The sequence below is a fragment of the Mizuhopecten yessoensis genome, unplaced genomic scaffold (assembly GCF_002113885.1).
Source record: "Mizuhopecten yessoensis strain PY_sf001 unplaced genomic scaffold, ASM211388v2 scaffold716327, whole genome shotgun sequence".
Classification (NCBI taxonomy): domain Eukaryota; kingdom Metazoa; phylum Mollusca; class Bivalvia; order Pectinida; family Pectinidae; genus Mizuhopecten; species Mizuhopecten yessoensis.
Window position 1 is genome coordinate 254,046 of NW_018480061.1, and position 22,568 is coordinate 276,613.

A 22,568-nucleotide genomic window follows, 5' to 3' on the forward strand; every position below is an offset into this window, starting at 1 on the left:
GGGGGGTCAGCCCCACCATTTGTACAATTTTGAATCCCCACCACCTAGGGATGCTTCCAGTCAAATTTAGTTTAATTCCAACCAGTGGTTAAGAAGAAGAAGTCGTTTAAAGAAATTGTTGACGTACGGACGGACGGACGCCACGGTATGGCATAAGCTCACCTTGGTCCTTCGGACCAGGTGAGCTAATAACTGAACACATTTGTTTTCTAATCTAAACTTATGTGTATGATTTACTTTGTCTCGTAAGGCAAATCTGTCTGGTTTCACTTTTAAATATGTAGTTATATATATTACATATTTTTTATATCAAGTTGAATAATGTGTGTATATTATGTTTGTGATACATGAAACATAAATAAAATAATTAATAAATTGGTTATACTGTTACCTGTTTGGCTTGGACTTCCCACTGTCCACAGGTCAAGGCCACTTGTTCAGCAATGTCAGCTTTAAGCTGGCCTGTCAATACAAATAAACTAGAGTCACATCTGTTAATAAACTATATACCAGGAACTTTTCACCGCAGTTTGACTAATAAACTAGAGTCACACCTGTCTATAATGTGTGTACCGGAAACTTTTCACTGCAGTTTAATGACTAAACTAGAATCACACCTGTCTATATATTGTATACCGGGAACTTTTCACTGCAGTTTGACTAATAAACTAGAGTCACACCTGTCAATATAGTGTATACCGGGAACTTTTCACCGCAGTTTGACTTTGGGGAGGGCGAAATTATCATGACAATGAATATAATTGGACAACATACAAATATAGTAACTATATTTGTACATATCATGATGTGAATCATAAAATTAGCACTAGGCCAACTTGGCTTTAATAAGCAATGGAACAATATTTGTCTGGCCGAAAGTTTCCTGGTACACAGTAGGCTGTCAAACACGGAGAGAGAATAGAGTCAAAATGTAGGTCCAGTAGGCTGTCAAACACGGAGAGAGAATAGAGTCAAAATGTAGGTCCAGTAGGCTGTCAAACACGGAGAGAGAATAGAGTCAAAATGTAGGTCCAGTAGGCTGTCAAACACGGAGAGAGAATAGAGTCAAAATGTAGGTCCAGTAGGCTGTCAAACACGGAGAGAGAATAGAGTCAAAATGTAGGTCCAGTAGGCTGTCAAACACGGAGAGAGAATAGAGTCAAAATGTAGGTCCAGTAGGCTGTCAAACACGGAGAGAGAATAGAGTCAAAATGTAGGTCCAGTAGGCTGTCAAACACGGAGAGAGAATAGAGTCAAAATGTAGGTCCAGTAGGCTGTCAAACACGGAGAGAGAATAGAGTCAAAATGTAGGTCCAGTAGGCTGTCAAACACGGAGAGAGAATAGAGTCAAAATGTAGGTCCAGTAGGCTGTCAAACACGGAGAGAGAATAGAGTCAAAATGTAGGTCCAGTAGGCTGTCAAACACGGAGAGAGAATAGAGTCAAAATGTAGGTCCAGTAGGCTGTCAAACACGGAGAGAGAATAGAGTCAAAATGTAGGTCCAGTAGGCTGTCAAACACGGAGAGAGAATAGAGTCAAAATGTAGGTCCAGTAGGCTGTCAAACACGGAGAGAGAATAGAGTCAAAATGTAGGTCCAGTAGGCTGTCAAACACGGAGAGAGAATAGAGTCAAAATGTAGGTCCAGTAGGCTGTCAAACACGGAGAGAGAATAGAGTCAAAATGTAGGTCCAGTAGGCTGTCAAACACGGAGAGAGAATAGAGTCAAAATGTAGGTCCAGTAGGCTGTCAAACACGGAGAGAGAATAGAGTCAAAATGTAGGTCCAGTAGGCTGTCAAACACGGAGAGAGAATAGAGTCAAAATGTAGGTCCAGTAGGCTGTCAAACACGGAGAGAGAATAGAGTCAAAATGTAGGTCCAGTAGGCTGTCAAACACGGAGAGAGAATAGAGTCAAAATGTAGGTCCAGTAGGCTGTCAAACACGGAGAGAGAATAGAGTCAAAATGTAGGTCCAGTAGGCTGTCAAACACGGAGAGAGAATAGAGTCAAAATGTAGGTCCAGTAGGCTGTCAAACACGGAGAGAGAATAGAGTCAAAATGTAGGTCCAGTAGGCTGTCAAACACGGAGAGAGAATAGAGTCAAAATGTAGGTCCAGTAGGCTGTCAAACACGGAGAGAGAATAGAGTCAAAATGTAGGTCCAGTAGGCTGTCAAACACGGAGAGAGAATAGAGTCAAAATGTAGGTCCAGTAGGCTGTCAAACACGGAGAGAGAATAGAGTCAAAATGTAGGTCCAGTAGGCTGTCAAACACGGAGAGAGAATAGAGTCAAAATGTAGGTCCAGTAGGCTGTCAAACACGGAGAGAGAATAGAGTCAAAATGTAGGTCCAGTAGGCTGTCAAACACGGAGAGAGAATAGAGTCAAAATGTAGGTCCAGTAGGCTGTCAAACACGGAGAGAGAATAGAGTCAAAATGTAGGTCCAGTAGGCTGTCAAACACGGAGAGAGAATAGAGTCAAAATGTAGGTCCAGTAGGCTGTCAAACACGGAGAGAGAATAGAGTCAAAATGTAGGTCCAGTAGGCTGTCAAACACGGAGAGAGAATAGAGTCAAAATGTAGGTCCAGTAGGCTGTCAAACACGGAGAGAGAATAGAGTCAAAATGTAGGTCCAGTAGGCTGTCAAACACGGAGAGAGAATAGAGTCAAAATGTAGGTCCAGTAGGCTGTCAAACACGGAGAGAGAATAGAGTCAAAATGTAGGTCCAGTAGGCTGTCAAACACGGAGAGAGAATAGAGTCAAAATGTAGGTCCAGTAGGCTGTCAAACACGGAGAGAGAATAGAGTCAAAATGTAGGTCCAGTAGGCTGTCAAACACGGAGAGAGAATAGAGTCAAAATGTAGGTCCAGTAGGCTGTCAAACACGGAGAGAGAATAGAGTCAAAATGTAGGTCCAGTAGGCTGTCAAACACGGAGAGAGAATAGAGTCAAAATGTAGGTCCAGTAGGCTGTCAAACACGGAGAGAGAATAGAGTCAAAATGTAGGTCCAGTAGGCTGTCAAACACGGAGAGAGAATAGAGTCAAAATGTAGGTCCAGTAGGCTGTCAAACACGGAGAGAGAATAGAGTCAAAATGTAGGTCCAGTAGGCTGTCAAACACGGAGAGAGAATAGAGTCAAAATGTAGGTCCAGTAGGCTGTCAAACACGGAGAGAGAATAGAGTCAAAATGTAGGTCCAGTAGGCTGTCAAACACGGAGAGAGAATAGAGTCAAAATGTAGGTCCAGTAGGCTGTCAAACACGGAGAGAGAATAGAGTCAAAATGTAGGTCCAGTAGGCTGTCAAACACGGAGAGAGAATAGAGTCAAAATGTAGGTCCAGTAGGCTGTCAAACACGGAGAGAGAATAGAGTCAAAATGTAGGTCCAGTAGGCTGTCAAACACGGAGAGAGAATAGAGTCAAAATGTAGGTCCAGTAGGCTGTCAAACACGGAGAGAGAATAGAGTCAAAATGTAGGTCCAGTAGGCTGTCAAACACGGAGAGAGAATAGAGTCAAAATGTAGGTCCAGTAGGCTGTCAAACACGGAGAGAGAATAGAGTCAAAATGTAGGTCCAGTAGGCTGTCAAACACGGAGAGAGAATAGAGTCAAAATGTAGGTCCAGTAGGCTGTCAAACACGGAGAGAGAATAGAGTCAAAATGTAGGTCCAGTAGGCTGTCAAACACGGAGAGAGAATAGAGTCAAAATGTAGGTCCAGTAGGCTGTCAAACACGGAGAGAGAATAGAGTCAAAATGTAGGTCCAGTAGGCTGTCAAACACGGAGAGAGAATAGAGTCAAAATGTAGGTCCAGTAGGCTGTCAAACACGGAGAGAGAATAGAGTCAAAATGTAGGTCCAGTAGGCTGTCAAACACGGAGAGAGAATAGAGTCAAAATGTAGGTCCAGTAGGCTGTCAAACACGGAGAGAGAATAGAGTCAAAATGTAGGTCCAGTAGGCTGTCAAACACGGAGAGAGAATAGAGTCAAAATGTAGGTCCAGTAGGCTGTCAAACACGGAGAGAGAATAGAGTCAAAATGTAGGTCCAGTAGGCTGTCAAACACGGAGAGAGAATAGAGTCAAAATGTAGGTCCAGTAGGCTGTCAAACACGGAGAGAGAATAGAGTCAAAATGTAGGTCCAGTAGGCTGTCAAACACGGAGAGAGAATAGAGTCAAAATGTAGGTCCAGTAGGCTGTCAAACACGGAGAGAGAATAGAGTCAAAATGTAGGTCCAGTAGGCTGTCAAACACGGAGAGAGAATAGAGTCAAAATGTAGGTCCAGTAGGCTGTCAAACACGGAGAGAGAATAGAGTCAAAATGTAGGTCCAGTAGGCTGTCAAACACGGAGAGAGAATAGAGTCAAAATGTAGGTCCAGTAGGCTGTCAAACACGGAGAGAGAATAGAGTCAAAATGTAGGTCCAGTAGGCTGTCAAACACGGAGAGAGAATAGAGTCAAAATGTAGGTCCAGTAGGCTGTCAAACACGGAGAGAGAATAGAGTCAAAATGTAGGTCCTCATAGATAGGTTCACATCATACAGAAAAAATAGTATTGGATGTTTTTAAAATGGTTAAAAATAGGGTCTGCATCATACATGAAACTGTTCTCAAGCTGAAACTCACTTTGAATGGCCACTTGCTGGGAGTTAAGTGCATATTTATAGCTGCTCTGTCATTATCTTATGTTCTGAGGTGGCTCAGAATCCATAGAAGAATTATTTTGCATTTCTCTGAGATACAATTTTGCAGATAGAGAGGTTTTGTATAAACGTGTTTTTGGGATCTCGTAACTGCAGATTTTTTTCAGAACTGATAAAGTGTCTGAACAGATGATTGCCTTGCAATGCTGTGTTCATCAATATAGTCATGATCAAGGGCCAAAGCAATGGTATATGCCATGCACACATTTAAATGTATACCGTACTTTGGGAAAATTTGGATGTGGTTACGTTCTGGATTATTTTGTGCCTGGAGTGGATGAGCCAACATAAAACACCAACGTTTCACGATGCGTAAAGACATTGTCACAACATCCCGATACTGGCGGGCTGTCCTCCAACTCATTTGTGATGTAACAGTTACTAACTTCCATAGACTTTGTCTGTCATGTGAGCGAAAGTTGGAATGACTTGGTTTTTGAGCAGGATTTACACATAAATATTGATATTTAATTATCAACAAAATGTATGTATTGCATAACATACAGAGAATGAAGCATCATAAATACACTGTTCTTAAAATTCAGTACAAGCACCTTTTTTAAAGGTAACATATATAGTATCACCGTTTTCACCGATAACTTAAATGTTACACAAACACAGTTGTAGTGCATGGGGTCAAATGTCATCTGATAGTCTGTCCCTAGGTGCGGGAAAAATTGACACACACAGATTTCGGGTGTACCCTATACTCACCCTGGTTATTCTCTATGACCTCCATGGCACTGCGGGGAGAGGGGTTATCACAGGTTAGCAGTTTAGAGGTCACCTTGTACAGGTGACGGTATCCAGTCTGTTCCGTTGACCAGAGGAAGGAAATTTCTTCCGGAATTTCTTGTGGGAAGAAGTGGAGGATGTCGTGAACCTGTGTTTAATTAAGATTTACATCAAAACTATAATAATAATAATAAACTTTATTTAACGAGGAAGACATGTTCAGCCAAAGGCTAATCTACCACATGGTCCTCAAAACTAAACCTTTTGTTTAACTTCAGGATAGTTGTGATATTCCAGGCCTCAATTGTTTGCTTGATGCACAACTAGAGTATGTGATAAAATGTCAAATTAAACAAAGTTAAACTCTGTATTTTGTACTTTGTCAAATACCACAATACACTACAGTATATACCAAAACATTCATCAGTACATGGTCAATTACCAGAGAATATACCAAAACATTGTACATAGTCATATACAATAGTACATACCAAAGAGTTCCTCTGAACATCGTGAAATACCACAGTAAATACCTCAATACATGTCAAATACCACAGTACATACCTCAATACATGTCAATTACTACAGTACATACCTCATACATGTACATGTCAAATACCACAGTACATACCAAAACACTCCTCAGAACATTGTCAAATACCACAGTACATACCTCAATACATTGTCAAATATCATAGTACATACCAAAACTCTCCTCAGTACATGTCAAATACCACAGTACATACCTCAATACATTGTAAAATACCACAGTACATACCTCAATACATTGTCAAACATCATAGTACATACCAAAACACTCCTCAGTACATGTCAAATACCACAGTCCATACCTCAATACATTGTCAAATATCATAGTACATACCAAAACCCTCCTCAGTACATGTCAAATACCGCAGTACATACCTCAATACATTGTCAAATACCACAGTACATACCTCAATACATGGTCAAATACCACAGTACATACCAAAACACTCTCAGTACATGGTCAAATACCACAGTACATACCAAAACACTCCTCAGTACATGTCAAATACCACAGTACATACCTCAATACATTGTCAAATATCATAGTACATACCAAAACACTCCTCAGTACATGTCAAATACCACAGTACATACCTCAATACATTGTCAAATACCACAGTACATACATCAATACATTGTCAAATACCACATTACATACCTCAATACATTGTCAAATACCACAGTACATACCTCAATACCTTGTCAAATACCACAGTACTTACCTCAATACCTTGTCAAATACCACAGTTCATACCTCAATACATGGACAAATACCACAGTACATGCCTCAATTCATTGGCAAATACCACAGTACATGCCTCAATTCATTGGCAAATACCACAGTACATCCCAAAACCCTCCTCAGTACATGTCACATACCACAGTACATACCAAAACCCTCCTCAGTACATGTCACATACCACAGTACATACCACAATACATGGTCAAATAGCACAGTACATTCCTCAGTACATGGTCTAATACCACAGTACATACCAAAACACTCCTCAGTACATGTCAAATACCACAGTACATACCAAAACATTCCTCAGTACATTGTCAAATACCACAGTACATACCTCAATACATTGTCAAATAGCACAGTACATACCTCAATACATTGTCAAATACCACAGTACATTCCTCAGTACATGGTCAAATACCACAGTACATACCTCAATACATTGTCAAATCCCACAGTACATACCTCAATACATTGCCAAATACCACAGTACATACCAAAACTCTCCTCAGTACATGTCAAATACCACAGAACATACCTCAATACATTGTCAAATACCCCAGTACATACCTCAATACATTGTCAACTACCACAGTACATACCTCAATACATAGTCAAATACCACAGTACATACCAAACAATACCTCAGTACATTGTCAAATACCACAGCACATAACTCAATACATTGTCAAATAGCACAGTACATTCCTCAGTACATGGTCAAACACCACAGTACATACCTCAATACATTGCCAAATACCACAGCACATACCTCAATACATTGTCAAATATCACAGTACATACCTCAATACATTGTAAAATACCACAGTACATACCTCAATACATTGTCAAATACCACAGTACATACCAAAACACTCTCAGTACATGTCAAATACCACAGTACATACCTCAATACATGGTCAAATATCATAGTACATACCTCAATACATTGTCAACTACCACAGTACATACCTCAATACATGGTCAAATATCATAGTACATACCTCAATACATTGTCAACTACCACAGTACATACCTCAATACATGGTCAAATACCACAGTACATACCTCAATACATGGTCAAATACCACAGTACATACCAAAACACTCCTCAGTACATGGTCTAATACCACAATGTTGCTATGCTATGGTACATGGTAAACTATCAGTTTTTTCTATTGTTTATACCATAATGCACTGTGGTACATGGTAAACTACCTCAATATATCACTTAGATACCATCAGTTGAGTACCAACCTATACTACTGTAGTAAAATTCCATTGTGAAATGTGTAATAAAATCGATGGAAGCTGGAATTGGTGTGTGTACCAGTTTTAAAGTGGATTAACACATCATTGTAGAAAACAAAATGCCTCAATATACAAGAGGTACAACTTTATCTCTGAACGTTTAAGGTTCTCTTTAAGACTATAATATCATGGTATGCTGTGGAATTATATACCGTTCACAAAATTCTGCAAAAAATTGAACTCCATGAAAAGCCTACGTACATTGATCCAGACATCGGAGGTGTCCTCGTATATAACTTGTAAGGGGGGATAATTGTTGGTGCACTCGTAATAATAGTTTAGCTCCATGTCGGGGTCAGAGGTCACCGGGATGAAACACTCCAATGGTATTAACACCAGCGCTAGGCGGGTCTGCTGTCTGTTCATGATCTGTACATAAACACTGGAACAAAGGTCAAATTTTAAAGGTCATCATTTACTGTAAACAAGAGAATTAACATTCAAGGTTCAAAGGTGAGCATTTACTATAAACACTGCAATCAACAACTTCTTTTAGGGCCTGTTTAGCTTACCTAGATAATTAAGCAACCAGGGAAAAATATTCTCATTAAATATAATACTGGAACTACAACGTATTTCAAAAAAAATTTGGCTTTGTCTCTCAGCATCACCCATCCCTCAATGGATTCATTATTTATGCTCCCCTGAATTAGGGTGAATTTTAAACATTTCCCCTATTGGATCTCACCCCTCTGCCCCAAGGGGGTGGGGGGCACACCCTGTGGTAGTACAAAATTGAGTTCCCTTTGGTTTAAGGCGCTCTAAAGGAAAAGTTGACAGACGGACGCTGTGCCTCAGCATAAGCTCTCAAGTCTGTTGGACCAGGTGAGCTAAAAACGGGAAAAGTTGTTAAACAAAGTCCTGTAAAGCAAGTTTTTCACATGGATAACAAAATTGTTCTGTTTCTGGGACTACACATACTATTTGGAGTCTGGTGTCCATCCCGCACGGATCAGATACTCCATCCAGGGGAAGAACGTGGACAGGGGTTCATAAAGCTCCTTCTCCATCATACTGTCCTGTATCTGTCAAAACAAGACAACACACATCCTTGATATTCCAGGGGGTACCTTCACCCTTCACTTTAACTCTCTGCACCCCTGGAGTATGTCATATAAACCTGATGGCACGCGGCTAGCCATTGGATTGGTCTGTGATAAAAAAACTGACCAATCGCTAGGTTGACACTTTGACCTTTGAAGATAACAGAGGAGCAACAACCAACTTTACAGCCAGTGATGTACATTAACCCTTTCAACACTGTAGACCATAATGGACTCATCCATATCAATACATGGTAGAATCTACTAAAGTTACATAGGGATGAAAGGGTTAAAGGATCACACTAGTCTTCTTGTCCCATCCACAAGGTGGCACACGCCGAGCCTTTGATTTTGTCATGATATATTCCAGTGGTGCAGAAAGCATGTTAAGTGAATGTAATTATTGAGTATCGAGGATGGAGAACATGTGGCCTGTACACAATTCCTATACAGAATGTGTAGAATGTTTTATTATGCGTTAAGTTTTGGAGAAAGGAATTGGTCTTCTGTGACCCAGTATCGTGATCATATGAATGATTAGATATTATTGACTAATGTGGGATCTTAACAAAACTCTGGGTTTTCCTCTTTGTGTTCTGCTCGGGTAAGTTGAAGAAACCACAATTGAATCTTCAGCCTGCACTACAACATTACAGACCTCTGTCATTTCTCTTTTCTTTCCTCTTTCCCTTTTACTGATGTCTCTCTTTATAGGATGAAGACATGAAACCCTCAACAAATTAATGTCCTGGTCAGCGGAAGTGTCCTGGCCTAACTATGCTTTTTATATCCAGAACAAAATTAAGATGACATTAAGGGGAAATTACTGTATATACAAAGAACACCGGGCAACGGGACATGGGTCCTTAACTTAAGTAGTAAGACTTCTGATACCAACCTGACCATCACTTCCTACTTCAAACTCCACAAGTTTCAGAGATGTTTGTGCATTGTCTGTTCCTGAAGAAAATTAAGTAAGAAACATTCTGAGAAGTTTACATGCACCAATAGGATTAATCAAGTGATGTAATTGATTCTATATTGTACGTGTTTATGGAAGTGTGTTATAACAGTAACCAACTGATGAACTGTATATGGGGAAATGTTCACAGCAGTTTAACTTTTGCCTTTCTTGCCCTCCACAATTGGGGGGGGGGGGGGGGGGGGATATTAACCATAGCGAATAGAATTATCCAGCATACTATACATAGTAATAACACATGAAGGGCCAAATTAACACTGGGTTGAACATGGATTTCATTTCTGAAGGGTGAATACTTTTTCCTGTACACATTACAACAAACAAATATTTTGCTCTAACCATGTTTAGTCATAAAGAGTCTAAATAAACCTTTTTAGACCCTAATTTCTCCTATTGGGCGACACCTCTGGGTTGAGCAGACTCTTGGGCAAATTCAGGTGGCATGACTTTATTCCACTTATTCAATATTATCCACTTTGTTAATTAACTAGCACTAATGAAGAGGATGTTAACTCTTACCAGTTCGGGGGTATAACTCTTACCAGCTCGGGGGTATAACTCTTACCAGCTCGGGGGAATAACTCTTACCAGCTCGGGGGTATAACTCTTACCAGCTCGGGGGTATAACTCTTACCAGCTCGGGGGTATAACTCTTACCAGCTCGGGGGTATAACTCTTACCAGCTCGGGGGTATAANCAGCTCGGGGTACAGCTCGGGGGTATAACTCTTACCAGCTCGGGGGTATAACTCTTACCAGCTCGGGGGTATAACTCTTACCAGCTCGGGGGTATAACTCTTACCAGCTCGGGGGTATAACTCTTACCAGCTCGGGGGTATAACTCTTACCAGCTCGGGGGTATAACTCTTACCAGCTCGGGGGTATAACTCTTACCAGCTCGGGGGTATAACTCTTACCAGCTCGGGGGTATAACGCTTACCAGGTCGGGGGTATAACTCTTACCAGCTCGGGGGTATAACTCTTACCAGCTCGGGGGTATAACTCTTACCAGCTCGGGGGTATAACTCTTACCAGCTCGGGGGTATCGATACTCATCAATCCCTTGTGTGTCCGTCATTGGAGCAAAAATATTCAATATTTCCACACCGCTCTCGTCAATTTCCTCGTACAGGATGCGGTAACATGACGTCTGATCAAAGTCATCAGAGTGTTTTGGCTTCGGCTCCCACCAGTATCCGGTATATCTGTCAAATTCCTCTTGAACCACAAAACAGGGTACACCTGCACTCATCGGGTCATCTGTCAGTCGACTCAGCCCTAAACATACATTATGCTTAAATATAGTACTAGACATACCATAATACTCTCAGAAACCCCAAACATACCCCATTACTCTCAGAAAACAAAAACATACCATAATACTCTCAAAAAAATCCAAAAATTACTGAAACAATCTCAAAGACACTAAACATACATAATGCAATACACTTACAAAACACTAAACATACCATTATACACTCAGAAAACCCCAAAAATACCATAATACTCTCAGAAACCCCAAACATACCACAATACTCTCAGAACCCCCAAACATACCACAATACACTCAGAAAACCCAAAACATATCATAATACTGTCAGAAAACCCAAACATACCATAATACTGTCAGAAAACCCAAAACAACTGCAACAATCTCAGAAAACTCTAAAAGGAAAGTCCTAGACAGTTAAAACATTGAAAAAGCCAAAACATTCAACTCATGACTCAAGTACCAATTTTACAATTGTTCCTGATTTTGAGAAGCAGTTCCTATAACAAAAAGTGTAAAATTTGTCTCCTTTTTCAATTTTTAAGAAATCAGAGTTTTTACAAATGAACTGTTGAAACGACATGAACCTGAATACATTGTTAATTAGTTTTAATGTTCACCTCAAATTGCATTATATGAATTTCACTGGACAAATTGTCTGTGTTAAGTAAGAATGCAAAGCTTGTTGTCAAAAGAATTTTTATTGTGTAGTCCTTTATCTAAGTAAGTTGTCTAATGGGTCATGAATATTGAATTACCAAGGAGAATTTCATTCTAATTTTAACACTTAGGAAGATGCCTTAGCAGTATAGTAAATTATATTAGCACCGTCTCATAATGCCAAAAAGGACCTGGAGAACCAGTGAGTATTTTACAAGACAATTTAACCCATTCACCCCGAAGTAACTTTAGTAGACTCTACCATGCATTGATACGGATGAGTCCATTATGGTCCACAGTGGTGAAAGGGTTAAATCTGTGTTAATATATCTTTTAAAACAAACCCTTTTATCTTGACAGAAGTGTTATATACCTTTATGTGCAAATGTAAGTCTGCATTCCTGCCCCGTCTGGAGATTGGTGACCCAAAGGTCGTTGCTATGGATAAACGAGATGAGGTTGGAGTTGCGAGGACAAATCTTTGGATCAAGTCTGGCCCGAGAACAACTGGTGTTGATGGCTAGAGGAAGAACCGGCTCATCTGACTGAAAACGGAGAAAACTTGTACAGAATATGTTAATTGGTTTGGTTTTGCTTGTATTTTACTTCCTTTTAACAGCCATGGTCATTTACGGACAAGCTTGGTTAGGGTGTTGGAGGAAAACCAGATTCCATAGCGAAAAACAGTGTACAAAGTTTTATCAAAATGCATTTTAAAATGATTGGTTTGGTTTGGTTTTAATTTGTTAAACATCCTTTCAACAGCCAATGTCATTTAAGGACAAGCCTTTGTGTGTGTTGCATGTGTGGCTGGAGGCAGGGCATGCCAATGTATTTGCCAACTTGTGATAGCGCAGATCTGATGCCGACTTTATAGTAACTATCTCATGTGATCAATGAAGTACCATGCCGAAGGCACAAGGGGAAAACCAGTTGTTGCGATAACCATAAATACTGTTAAGCACGGAATATCAACTATCATTTTTAAGGACTTTGTTATTTCTCCACCTGCTTTAAATTTCTGGAACATATGATCAATTAAGATTTCTGAACATGTGTTCATATTTAATGAATGGAACTTGACATGATATTTGCAAATACTGTACAATAATGGTAATCAGTACTCAAGGGTATTGGAATAAAAATCTGACAGAAAATCCCAAACATTTTTTTTTTTCCCCCAACACTGTACCAAGACAAATAAATCCCTTTCTACTGAACACAACTTACCGTAACATCACGATCCATGCACACAAAAAGAGAGTTGCATGCTGGGAATACAAGTTTTCCTTGATCTTCCACCATGTCGTAGGAGGTGATTCCGAAAATCCCAAGGCGTTTTCTCTCCCTCATCAACTGTTCCTCGCGAGACAACTGTGCACTTGGAAGTGACGGTTGAAACGAGTCTAATAAAGATCTACAGTTCAGCACGGGAATTACCTCCCTTACTTCATTTGGCAAATCAGCATACATAAGTGTATTTTCTCTACATTTCTGTGGCGTACCCAGGAAATAAAGTCTCGTTTTTTTGCCTGTTGGCGTATCTACCACACGAAATGAAAAAGAGGTTGGTATATGGCTCACTAAAGCTACTAAAAGTTTCCGTTTTTCTTGAACGTTTTGGCGTAGTAAATCCCATGTCTTTGGCTGATCGGTAGAATGTTCTTTGGGAGATCCGCCAGACTGAGCCAGATCCAGAGGACCGACTGATAGTTCTGCAGCCATAACTTTGGATCAGCGTTGTTCAATCACCTGTCTATGGAATTCATCATCTATCATGTCATCATTCCATTAGTCTGTCGATGAGCTGAAGAGAAAATAGAGAAAGTGCAGGAAAAACAGTCCTTATTGGTATGTCCAAAGTCAAGAAAATCTCAATGTCAAAATTGCTTACCAGTAATATTCTGTCTAAATGTGTCCAAAAGCATGTTTCAGATTTCATCACATCAAAAACTTTATTATTGCCAGGTTTAATTTTATCATTATAAATGTTGTAAACTTCTAAAAGTCTATAAATTAACGGACAGTCTAACAGCATAGAAATGTGTTTATAATAATTGCATAATCCTTTGAGATCTATTTTTATAATTGATGTAATTTTCAAGAAAACATATTTTTATTTGATATCAAATTTTACTTTCTACGCAAACAATGTACATATGTATCGTAAAAAAATGGAAGGCTCAGTGACACCACCTTGTTGATGAGGCAAGACAACTTTAATGTACATCAAGAGAGTATCACGGCGGGGTAACGGGTAACCTTTATAATTTTCAAATGACAGACATCAGCCTAGCAATACGTCAAGATTTTTTTTTACCCGATACCAATCAAACAGCTGTCTTTGTGCCTTCAATTTTCCTATGGCATATTCCAGGGGTGCAGAGAGCTAAAGCGAGCGTAACCCCTGTAGTATCGAGGATGAATACATATAGGGATTGAACGGCGTTTTTAATTTTCCGGTCGGTATAAACGTAAATCAGTTACATCCATATTGTATGAAGCCCGCTGTTCAATCCATATATTTACATTTTTTCTATAGAACAATTGTTTAATTTGATTTATTTGTTCTTAAATTATTTATTTATTTACTGCATTACATTGACAGAACAACCCTATTTAAATAAAATTGGTGCCAATAAATAACCGTAGTCATTTGAGCGTTTGACGCGGGTCATTCTCCATGTTATTTGAAGCGAAACGACAAGACTTTCATTGAACAAGGTTAATATATGACGTCATAAGTAAACCACGTGAGACTCAACTAATAACAACACTCCAGGACCTTGCCAGTGGTATGGACAACAAGTTCCAGGCCGACACGTCATATGACTGGACTTCTCCGTCGCCTTTGACAAGGTGCCACACAAAGGCTTCTGTAAAATTGAAGTTCTACAGAATTACTGGAATTGCTGGCCTGGGTCCAGGACTTCCTACATGAATGTACAAAAGTAAAGCCCGACTCGGCCCCAGTTCAATCCAGTGTGCCACATGGTAGTGTTGTCGGACCTCTCCTGTTCATAAACGACCTACTAGATGTCATCTCATCCAAGTCGAAGGTTGGCCTCTTCGCTGATGACTGTATCCTATATCGGTATGTTTCATCAACAGAGGACTCACTTCAACTACAGAAAGACCTGGACAGTCTTGTTAGGTGGAAACAGGATTGGATGATGGAATTCCACCCCCAAAAGTGTCAAGTTCTACACATCACTAGTTAGAGAAACATAATTAATGAGTCATAAAACATCCATGGCCATACACTGGAAGTGGCTGATACGGCAAAGTACATTGGCGTCCATCTGCACAAGACTCTGAGCTGGAACCAGCACATAAATCAGATTGTAAAGAAAGCAAACTCTACCCAGGCTTTCCTACAGCCGACAACATCAACCAGTGTCCAAGGTAAACTAGGGAGACTTCAGTGAGACCCACCAAGGAGTTTACAGTATTGAACTCCCATACAGCCGACAATATCAACCAGTGTCCAAAACAAACTAGGGAGATTTCAGTGAGACCCACCAAGGAGTTTACAGTATTGAACTCTCATACAGCCGACAACATCAACCAATGTCCAAGGTAAACTAGGGAGACTTCAGTGAGACCCACCATGGAGTTTACAGTATTGAACTCTCATACAGCCGACAACATCAACCGATGTCCAAGGTAAACTAGGGAGACTTCAGAGAGACCCACCAAGGAGTTTACAGTATTGAACTCTGATACAGCCGACAACATCAACCAATGTCCAAGGTAAACTAGGGAGACTTCAGAGAGACCCACCATGGAGTTTACAGTATTCAACTCTCATACAGCCGACAACATCAACCAGTGTCCAAGGTAAACTAGGGAGACTTCAGTGAGACACACCAAGGAGTTTACAGTTTTGAACTCTCATCCAGCCGATAACATCAACCAGTGTCCAAAGCAAACTAGGTAGACTTCAGTGAGACCCACCAAGGAGCTTACAGTATTGAACTCTCATACAGCCGTCAACATCAACCAGTGTCCAAGGTAAACTAGGGAGACTTCAGTGAGACACACCAAGGAGTTTACAGTTTTGAACTCTCGTACAGCCGATAACATCAACCAGTGTCCAATGTAAACTAGGGAGACTTCAGTGAGACCCTCCAAGAAGTTTACAGTATTGAACTCTCATACAGCAGACAACATCAACCAGTGTCCAAAACACACTAGGGAGACTTCAGTGAGACCCACCATGGAATTTACAGTATTGAACTCTCATACAGCCGTCAACATCAACCAGTGTCCAAGGTAAACTAGGGAGACTTCAGTGAGCCCCACCATGGAGTTTACAGTATTGACCTCTCATACAGCCGATAACATCAAGCAGCTGGAAATTGTGCAGAGGCGCTCAGCAAGATTCATCTTTGGCGTCTACCATACCACCAGCAGGGCCTCATCCCCGATATCCCAACTAAACTGGCCGACCCTGCAGGAATGTCGTGCACAGGCTAAAGTAGTGATGATCGATTTATTGTATTGTCCATGGCCTAGGGGAAATGCCAACTACCTACCTGATTCCATCTGCCGTCCATCAATCTGCGCGGCTACCGGAGACTTCAGTGAGACCCACCAAGGAGTTGACAGTATTGAACTCTCATACAGCCGACACCATCAACCAATGTCCAAGGTAAACTAGGGAGACTTCAGAGAGACCCACCATGGAGTTTACAGTATTCAACTCTCATACAGCCGACAACATCATCCAGTGTCCAAAACAAACTAGGGAGGCTTCAGTGAGACCCACCAAGGAGTTTACAGTATGGAACTCTCATACAGCCGACAACATCAACCAGTGTCCAAAACACACTAGGGAGACTTCAGTGAGACCCACCACCATGGAGTTTACAGTATTGAACTTTCATACAGCCGACAACATCAACCAGTGTCCAAAACAAACTAGGGAGATTTCAGTGAGACCCACCAAGGAGTTTACAGTTTTGAACTCTCATACAGCCTATAACATCAACCAGTGTCCAAAGCAAACTAGGGAGACTTCAGTGAGACCCACCATGGAGTTTACAGTATTGAACTCTCATACAGCCGATAACATCAAGCAGCTGGAAATTGTGCAGAGGCGCTCAGCAAGATTCATCTTTGGCGTCTACCATACCACCAGCAGGGCCTCATCCCCGATATCCCAACTAAACTGGCCGACCCTGCAGGAATGACGTGCACAGGCTAAAGTAGTGATGATCGATGTATTGTATTGTCCATGGCCTAGGGGAAATGCCAACTACCTACCTGATTCCATCTGCCGTCCATCAATCTGCGCGGCTACCACCTCAAATTCCTGGTGCCCTTCTCACGTACAAAGACCTTAAGCTTCCAGACAACCTACGAATCATAGACGCCTCGGCACCTGGTGAAGTCGGTACTTGGACACCTCAGCACTTATATTTTCGGCACTTGGTTACCTCGGCACTTATATTTTCGGCTCTTGGTTACTTCGGCACTTTTTTGCAATATCTGTATAGTCTTATATCATTATATATCTTTAATTCTGGAGTTATTCTAATTTGTTGTAGATATGTAATGTTATTTGGGCCATTGTTTTTCTTGAAAATTATAACGTGACACTACCCTAACTGAAACACTTTTTTGAAAAAAAAAATCTTTCTGTATGGTTACAATTTAATGGTATCAAATAATAAAAATACTGCCTCATACATTGGGAAAAAAATCCATTTTGGGTAGCATCACGTTATGATGCATGAAAAGCCATTTGTGGACGTTTGTTCACAGCAATAATAACACCACACTATAAGAAGTTGTTCTTAATGATCACAACCACCTGTGCATGATGACAAGATATGTACATGAATGTGAAAACAAACACTTACAGTAATTAACGCTCTACATACACTTTGTCAGGGGTGTAACAAACAGGTTTTCAATGTGTAAGCCCAATGATGAAGTGTGCTGCCGAAGGCAGCACCCCGAAGCGTGTAGTGCGAGGAGGGGGAGGGTATGGGAGGGGGTTTTCCCCCTCCCATTGGCGGGGGTCTGGGGGGTCTCCCCCAGGAGAATTTTGTTTTCTAGAACACATGAGACGCGTTCTCCCTTGTTCTAGTGTCAGTTTTAATGGCCATTTTAAAGCAAGAAAATATCGTTTTCCCCTATTATTTTACAAATATTTTGCTTCTTTTTGGGTACGTAGGGATTGGTACTCATCTACGCCAATTCTATTATGGAGTTCGGTAACATTATTCCACGGAAAAGAAAAATCTAAAATCATGTGGATTTTGGGATAGTTGTTGTAAGAGTATGACGTTTCTCCTCGCGACTGTGACTCCGGTTGCGCAGGGATATGAGACTAGTATCACAAGCTAGCTATAGCACTAGGAATAGTTTAACATTATGTACATAAGAACCGATATACTGGTCAATGTGTAAAATATAAAGCCATGGTTTATGACCATTCCATATGTATTTTGTATTAATAAAGGGGATAAAAATCATAGGAACAGTTTATTTCACAGGGGGCGGGGGCTAGCGAGTACTATGTGTATACCAATAATTTGCATAGCTAGAGTTGCACTGACACGGTTACCATGTCAAATGATTGAAGCCAGGCTACCAACCATATTGTTCCCTTTATATGTATAAAAGCGGTAAAAAAAACTTAGAAACACTTTATTTCACGGGGAAAACTAGAGTTAGTGTTTGGGTACACCGATAATTAGCAAGACTAGAGTTTCAATATGCTACCCTCAATTCTACATTTGTTAGAGACTTTGATTGTAACGAAGCATTTTAGTAAGTTGGCGGTCTTTATAGCAGATACAAAACATCTGTCATTGCTTTTTAATATATTATATCATATAGTCTATGTTGCGTTTATATTTTTTTTATTTTGTCAAAAATGATGTGTAAGCCCGGGCTTTTTTGCTACATAGGTTGTTACGCGCCTGTTTGTTACAACTAGACGCCCGTGTTTTATTTCTTTAACCACAACTAAAACCGTGCAATAAATTGAAATAAACAAGAATGACAATAGAAGTACATTCTTTACACGTACATGTTTTGAACCTGTAAACATAACATAATGAAACAAGAAGCCCAGGGGCCTTACTAGCTCACCTGGTATTTTATTTTTCAATTTAAAACCTGCTGAGTACCATACAGGTTTATCAAAGGAGTACAAGAAACAAAGTTGCAAGAAGAACTACACATACATCTGTTTTGGTGGGAAAGACACCAAGAAAATGAGTTTCCGTGTTATGTCCCAATTTTCCTTTATTTCCCCTATTGGGCCTCACATGCACCTTTTTATACAAATTAAACAAATTTAGGTTTTTTCCCCTAAGCATGATTCAGACCCTTCATTTGTACAGAAGGGAAAATGTTTTTTTTTCTATTTCCACTATTGGGCCCTGCTCCTCTGCCTGGGGGGGGGGGGGACATCTTCCATTTATAAATATTCAATTCCCTTTGCCCAAAGATTCTCTAGAAAAAAGTTTGGTTAAAATCCCTTCAACAGCACAGAAGGATAAGGATCTTAAATGTTTTCCTCTATTTCCCCTAATGAGAGCCCCACTCATCTGCCCCAAAGAAGGGGTCCACACACCTCAGTTTATACAAAAATGATTCTTTTGTCCCTAAGCATGCTTCAGACTGCATTTGGTTTAAATCCCTTCACTTTTATAGTAGGAGAAAAAAATCCTCTATTTCCCCTATTGGGCCCCACCCATATGCCCCCAGAGGGGCCACACCCTCTGTTTATACAAACTTGAGGCTCCTTTGTCCAAAGATGTTCTAGAACAAATTTGGTCAAAATCCTTCTATTGGTTGAGGAGAAGAAGATTTTTAAGATTAACCTATTTTCCCCCTATTTGGCCCCGCCCCTCTGCCCCCAGGGGGACCATACCCTCGGTTTATACAAAACTGAGAACACTTTGGCCAATGATGTTCCAGACTAAATTTGGTCAAAATCCTCTGAGCCTTTCAGGACAAGTAGTGTTTAAAAGGAAACAGTTGACGGACGCTGCGGCATGGGATAAGCTCACTTATCCCATGCCGCAGCTAAAAAATAACACACAAATTGGTGTAATTAAAATAGGAGACCATTCTTTCTGTGTACATGTACAAGAAAAAACATGTTAAATGTTGTTATTGGGAAAATATAAATGCTGTGGTGTCCCATTGAAAATTCTGAGGTGACCCGAAAAAGTGCTTTCCTGGGGGGGGTTTCCATGTGGGGAAAAATTGAGGAAAATGGTGAAAATACATGATTTTTAAAGAAAATTCTCAGGGTGGGGGGGGGGTCCTGAAGCCCAAAAAAACCTCTGGATCTGCCACTGTCCAAGTGCCGAGATGACCTGTTACCCATCCTACTACCCCGACACCATCCGATTGTGGGACACACTCCCGGTATCGCTCACAGATTGTGCCTCCCAAGGCATATTCAAGATAGAGATACTGCGAGTGGTCCTCAGATACACTGGGAATTGCTCCGTTTTAATTGCGCCGGGCATGCACCTAGTACCTAGTGCGAAAATATGTCAGAGACAGTCTGCACTCGATTTGAAGAGAAGAAGTGAAGAATAGAAACCTCAGATGCTCCATGTATATAATTTTCAATTTTTGTTTGTCTTTGTGCTTTTTTTCGTGTACATTCAAAAGGCTGTCCGTCTCCTACAACATTATCTCAGTATTGCAGGACAGACTCGTTAACATCAACATCATCTTTGACAGGAAATGGTTCTTCTTGCAGAGCACAGTGTAAAATGTGATGTTTCAACGACGTACTGTTTGCAAATGTCAGTTTGTTCCGCAATTTTTTTCTCAGATGATCGGATTGAAACTTGTATGCTTACAGACAAAACCTTTTAAAAATCATGAAGCTAATATGAAAAACCGGAAAACATTTCACATCAATATAAAGCGTCAGCATCCGTTTAGTTGCTTTTCAGCAGTTCTATTTTAAGAATCGGTGGTTTTCACAAAAAGTTCGGAAACACAAATCGACTGAATCGGGAGTATAAGTCACACAACCAATATAAGCTATGTGTGCATGGGACACCAACCGAAACAAATATAGCACATAGACCAACAAACCTATAAGGAAAGCATCAGCTGTACATCTATTGTCACAGAGAAGTTCCAGAGTCCCTACCTGAATGTGTTTTGCGAGTCTTCCTGCGCACCGGACGTCAAACATTCGTAAGACTAAGAGGATGTGTTGCACAGTATTAGACACGGGACCGGATTTTTTTTTATACGGAATTATACAAAATGGATTGGTAAGTGATGAATACGGAGATTTATCTATTTATGTAATCTTTATTTGATTATTATCATGCCATTTTTGTGGCGACGATGATTCTTTAAGGTATACGGTTAAAACGGCCGCACTGCAGTAACGGCCCTAGTTAAAAACGGCCCTAGTTAAAACGGCCCCACTTTATATATATAGTATAGTATATACTGTATAGTACTGCAAGTACTACAAGTGCGTAATACAGGTATATAACTTGATATTATGTTAATACAGTTACATGCACTTTCAAGAAATAAAGATATGTACATGTACAGATAAAAACATTATAATTGTGTTTGTGTTTTCATTGATAGTTGACCCTCCTCAGTCTCAAATACCTTTGCAATGGTGTTTTCTACTTCAGTGTTTAATTTAATTTAATTTAATTATTTAGAAAAAAGAATTAATTAAAAAACTTAATTATTGAATAGCATTTGAAAAAAATAGTTACAATATTAACTAATAATAATTTAGATGTGGGAGGAGGGTCGTTGTTGTTTTAACAGAGTACCTCGGAGTACCTCGCAGTGACTCAATTAAAACAACAATTAACGGGATTGGTCAAAGGGGGAATAATTGGACGAATGCATAGCAAAATCTTCACATATCATTTGAATTTGAATAAGACTTTCAACCATGAGACCAGCATTGACGAACTGTTTAGAGTGCGACAGTGTTATTCGACCTGCACAGCATGCAGTCAGCACTGCAGTGCGATTGCTGTAGTAGATGGCAGCATAGAACGTGTGGTACCGGTAAGTGATATGAAATACATATAAATGTCAATCACAGAAATACCCAATTAATACATTACCGTGCATGGTAAGATAGGATGATTTTATATAAAAGATAAAAAGACACAATCTTACTGTTGTATAATTGTTGTTGTTTAATTTAGTAATTGTCAAATTAATCATTACGTTATAATTGTCTATTTATTGAAATATACATCAATGTTCATATATATATATACGTCCCGTTATAATTGGCTATTTATTGGAATATACATTTTAAAAATTACATCTTATGATTCCAATCAAATTGTATATGACGATTTAAAAAGTAGGGCCGTGTTTTAAGTAGGGCCGTTTTTACACTGCGGCCGTTTTGACCTAGATTCATTTTTTAATACCTTTTTGATGAATATTGATTTATGTTAAATTGTATTGCACGTCTACCATGCAGTCTCGACCAGAGACGTATATATATATACTTATATGTCTCTGTCTCGCCTCAAGCTAGTTTAGCCTAAAAGAAATGCATGTGATCTGTGCCCCCAGTTCTAGAAAATACATG

General features: G+C 40.0%; 1 protein-coding gene across 2 annotated transcripts in view; it reads right to left on the bottom strand.

Moving 5' to 3' along the window:
* Window positions 1–21,186, bottom strand: part of LOC110443124 (dipeptidyl peptidase 9-like) — a 47,269-nt gene extending 26,083 nt beyond the window's left edge. The window contains exons 1-9 of one of the 2 annotated variants that reach the window (XM_021487126.1): window positions 21,129–21,186; window positions 13,217–13,793; window positions 12,360–12,531; window positions 11,089–11,334; window positions 9,974–10,035; window positions 8,954–9,057; window positions 8,234–8,414; window positions 5,410–5,578; window positions 392–462 (exon numbers count right to left, since the gene is read on the bottom strand). In XM_021487126.1, coding sequence (XP_021342801.1) covers window positions 392–462; window positions 5,410–5,578; window positions 8,234–8,414; window positions 8,954–9,057; window positions 9,974–10,035; window positions 11,089–11,334; window positions 12,360–12,531; window positions 13,217–13,711 — 1,500 coding nt within the window. In that variant the 5' untranslated portion in view covers window positions 13,712–13,793; window positions 21,129–21,186. Of the gene's footprint in view, window positions 1–391; window positions 463–5,409; window positions 5,579–8,233; window positions 8,415–8,953; window positions 9,058–9,973; window positions 10,036–11,088; window positions 11,335–12,359; window positions 12,532–13,216; window positions 13,794–21,070 lie in introns of both variants that reach the window. The other variant, XM_021487127.1, reaches the window with a different exon arrangement.
* Between the last annotated feature and the right edge of the window lie 1,382 nt (window positions 21,187–22,568).